The 4,094-nt window shown below is 73.8% G+C and overlaps 2 protein-coding genes across 2 annotated transcripts in view; both read right to left on the reverse strand.

The window, feature by feature from the left end:
* The window catches only part of PNMT (phenylethanolamine N-methyltransferase), a 1,961-nt gene extending 1,113 nt beyond the window's left edge, over positions 1 to 848 (reverse strand). Inside the window, exons 1-2 of the mRNA XM_085320752.1 lie at positions 677 to 848; positions 276 to 483 (exon numbers count right to left, since the gene is read on the reverse strand). Of these exons, the coding sequence (XP_085176878.1) occupies positions 276 to 483; positions 677 to 830 (362 nt within the window). The 5' untranslated portion in view covers positions 831 to 848. The remainder of the gene's footprint in view (positions 1 to 275; positions 484 to 676) is intronic.
* A 970-nt stretch (positions 849 to 1,818) lies between these two features.
* On the reverse strand, positions 1,819 to 3,456 carry TCAP (titin-cap). Its single transcript, XM_085320753.1, has 2 exons — positions 3,267 to 3,456; positions 1,819 to 2,485 (listed from the first exon to the last, which is right to left on the reverse strand). Exons 1-2 carry the CDS (start codon positions 3,413 to 3,415, stop codon positions 2,230 to 2,232), a joined length of 405 nt encoding a protein of 134 aa, XP_085176879.1. The 5' UTR covers positions 3,416 to 3,456; the 3' UTR covers positions 1,819 to 2,229.
* Positions 3,457 to 4,094: the final 638 nt, after the last annotated feature.

Genomic DNA, 4,094 nt, shown 5'->3' on the forward strand with positions numbered 1-4,094 from the left:
CAGCACCCATGGGATTCGGGCTGCAGTCCCAGGGGGATGTGGGGCTGGGATCCCATGGGGTTCAGCCCAGCACCCATGGGATTTGGGCTGCAAACCCAGGGGGATGTGGGCTGGGTCCCTGCAGGGATCAGCCCAGCACCTACGAGGACGTGGGACCGGGACCCCCCCCTCCCCCGGGATGCAGGGTTATGCTCTGCAGGGATGTGGGGCCGGGAGCCCCCCGGGATGTGGGGGCAGGGGCTGGGCCGGGGGTCCCGTGCCCGCGCCGTGCCTACCCTCGGCCCTCGATCTTGCAGACGTGCCGGATGAAGGGGCTCCAGTCGAAGGTGCCGGGCTCGCCCCGCGCCCAGCGCCGCAGCTCCTCCCGGTTCACCGCCAGGTAGTCGGTGGCCACGATCTCCTCGAAGTGGTCGCAGGCGCTGAGCAGCTGGTAGATGGTGGGGCCCGAGCCCACGTCGATGAGCGTCCGCCCGCGGATCTCACCTGGGGGGCAGGACGCCGGGGTCCCTCACCCAGCCGGGCACCCTGGGGAGGGGGGTCCGGGCGCCAGGGTCCCATCGCGGGGGTGGGGGGGGGAGGGAAGAGGGGAGCCAGACACCCAGGTGGGGAGCAGCAGGGTGGGCAGGGGGGAGCCGGGCGCCCGGGGTCTCGCCCAGCCCGTCGGCGCCTCCCTCACCGCCGGCGAAGGTCTCGGCCAGGCACCGCAGCTTCCAGGGCACCACGCTCGCCTCCGAGGAGAAGTCGGCGCGCGGCGGCACGTAGTTGTTCTGCAGGTAGGCGCGGGGGTCGAAGCCCTCGTAGCCCGCGCGCACCGCGGCCAGGCTGCTCATGGCGAGGGGCTGCGGGTCCCGCCGCCGCCGCCGCCTTATAGCCGCGGCCGGGGCCGGGGGGGCCGGCGGGGAGGCACGGCCGAGCCCGGCGCCGCCGCGATCGCGGCCGTCCATCCCGGCTAACCTGGTTAGCGTCAGCCCCGGGGCCGGGGGCGCGGGCTGGGCTCTGGCGGCGCCGGATCCGGCCCCGCGCGGCCGCTCTGTGCTGAGCAGCGCTGGCGGCTCCCGGCTGAGCTGTGGGTCTGGCCCCATAGATTTGGGGGGGGGGGGGAATGACACCCCCCCGTCACTGCTCCCTCATGCAGATGTCACCAATGAGCTGAGCGTGTTGGGCCTCAGCCCGCGGCGGGGCCTGGCACCACCTGCTGGGAGCAGGATGGGACCCGCTCGGGCCGGGCACGGGGAAGGGGCTAAGGGCCCCCAAAGCCACGTCCGACACCGGTGGGGACACGGTGGGTCGGATTTAGCCCCTGACGCTGGGATGAAGGTGCCGAGGCCTCATGGGCAGCATGTGGGGATGGGGATGGGGAGTGGGACAAGGCCGGGGACAGGGAGGGGACAGGGGCTGGCGGGGACCCAGGGACAGCGGGATCCGGCCAGGAAGGAACAGCTAATCTGGGTGCTGGCACTGGGGCCACCCCGGGCACAGGGACAGGTCAGGCTGGCAAGGGGGGGCGCATTATATAAGCAAATTCCGCCCCCCTCGGGCAAATGCCCTCCCCCCCCCGAATCCCCCCTGGGGCTCCTGGGTCCCTCCAGCTGCAGGCAACAGGCTGTGCCTCAGTTTCCCCAGTTCAAAGCCCAATGGGGTGCCTGGGTGCGGGGGGGGGTGGGTGTCAAACCCACCCTCACCCCCTAAATCCTGCCCCTGTCCCGAGCATGGTGCCCCCCCCCCGCCGCCCTGGTGAGGCGGGATGGGGTGGGCCGGGGCAGTCCGGGTGTGCTGGCCCCCCCCCCCCGGAGCCCCCGGGAGCTGCGGAGCCGCAGGGCAAGGCTGGACGGTTTATTGCAGTACAAAGAACGTCAAATCAGTAAAAAAATCCACGCACAGAAACCCGCCTCGGCCCCCGCGGGCCCCGGGACCACCCCCCGCCGGCGCCCGCCGGGGAGCAGAGTCACGGTCGGGCACGGCTCTGCCCCCGGCGCCTCGTGTCCCCCCAGCCCCCGCCATCGCTGCCCCGGGGGGGGATCCGGGAGTCCCCCCCTCCCCGGCCTCCCCCCGCCCACTGCTCTCCATCCACCCGCGTTGCTTCTCCGGGGCTGCAGAACGGGCCCAGGAGTCCGGGCCCCCTCTGCCCCCCGCCTCCGTCGCCGACCTGCTCACCCCCCTGCTAGCAAACTAGAGCCCAGCCCAGCGCCTGCTGCAGCCCCCTGCCCGCGGCCCGGACGCCGGGGCCCCTCAGCCCCGCTGGGCCTCGTGCGAGAGGGAGCGGGAGAGGGTGCGGGGGACGCCGGGCTTGGCGCCGCGCAGGTCGGGGGGCGCGAAGAGGGGCAGCGGCAGGGTGCGGGCGTAGGGCAGGAGGTGCTGGGCCAGCGGCTGCCCCAGGTGCCCGGCGCGCACCAGCCCCCAGGGCGAGCGCTGCTCCAGCACCCGCGTCTCCCCGCGCTGCTCCAGCGTCTCCCGGCGCTGCTCGTCCACCTCCCGCCGGCACCACCTGCGCGCAGGCAGCTCGGGGGGCTGCTCGGGGGGGCTCGGAGCCCCCCGAGCCCCCCGCGTCCTGCACTGCCCCGCAGGGACCCAGAGATCCTCCCCTGTCCCTCACTGGCCCACGGGGATCCTCAAAGTCCCCTCCTGCCCCATGGGGACCCCGGAGACCCCCGCATCCCGCACCACCCCATGGGGACCCCGGAGACCCCCCACATCCCACACCACCCCATGGGGACCCCGGAGACCCCCCCATATCCCGCACCACCCCATGGGGACCCCGGAGACCCCCGCATCCCACATTGCCCCAAAGGGACCCCACAGCCCCCTGGAGACCCCAGAGATTCCCGCTCCATATCCCACACAGCGCCATAGGACCCACGCATCCCCACTTCCCCCCCAGCCCCATGGGGACCCTAGAGACCCCCATATCCCACACCACCCCATGGGGACTCCTCCACCCCTCATTGACCCATGGAGACCCCAAAGATCCCCCCCCAACACATCCTGCCACTGCCCCATGGGGACCCCCAGCCCCACAGGGACCCTGGAGACTCCCACACGCTGCACAGCCCCACAGGGACCCCCCACGGGAACGTCAGAGACTCGCACAGCTCACCCAGCCCCACGGGGACCCTTGGGGACCTCCCCCGACCCCCAGCCCCATGACCCTTCCCACAACCCCAGAGCCCCATGGGACCCTTGGGAAAGCCCCAGAGCCCCCCTCAGTGCGCCTAACCTATGGGGACCCTCTCCCAGCCCCGGGACCCCCCTGGCCCCCCGCCGCTCACCCCTCCTCAGGCCGGGTGCTGAGCACCAGGTCGAGCCAATCGGCGCTGAAGGACTCGTGGCGCCCCACGTCCTCCTCCCGCACGCGGCAGCCCAGGTGGGCGCCCGAGAGCAGCCCCCCGCTGCGCACCACCACGCTGGGCCCCCACATGCCCCCGGCCCCCGGCTCGGCTCCGGTGTCGCCTGCCCCGCTGCCGCCTGCCCCGCTTATATGGCCTCCGCCGCCGCTATTTTTGGGACGTGTCGCTGGCACCGCCGGGTGCCAAGGGCCCTCTCGGGGCAGGCGGGGGGGACACACACGTGCGTCCCCCCCCCCGGCCCTGCCGAGCCCCCGCCACCAGGGCCCACGCGGGGCCGGGCCGGAGCGGGCGAGCTGGCAGCCAGCAGGGTCCCGCGGGGCCGGGGCGCTCGGGGCCTTTCTGGCAGGACCGGCCCCGACAGATGGGGGCTGCGGACAGACGGGCGCCCGCAGGGCCAGGGCTCACGTGGCCCCGGCGCTCGGGCACCCAGCGCCCAAACTTCGTCCTCGGAGCTGGCTGAGCCCCGGGCTTGCACCCCGCTTCTCTGAACTGGGGGGGGGGGGGATCTTCGGGGCGCCCCCGGGATGCTTTGGAGGCAGCCCGAGGGGAGAGGGCTCGCGTGGCCCACGCGGGCCGGAGGGCGCAGGGGGGCCCGCGCSGGCCGGGCTCGCTCCCCCCGCTGCTTTTATTCGATCGGGTTACAAAGGTCGCACGCGGAAAGCAAGAGGCCGCGAGGAGCACGAGGCTTTTTATTCCCCCGGGGGGCGGGCAGGCGGACCCCAGGCCGCAGGGCCGCCGCGGGCGCTCCCC

This window comes from Rhea americana, unplaced genomic scaffold, assembly GCF_003343005.1.
Source record: "Rhea americana isolate MKP2758 unplaced genomic scaffold, rheAme1 scaffold_655, whole genome shotgun sequence".
Taxonomy (NCBI): domain Eukaryota; kingdom Metazoa; phylum Chordata; class Aves; order Rheiformes; family Rheidae; genus Rhea; species Rhea americana.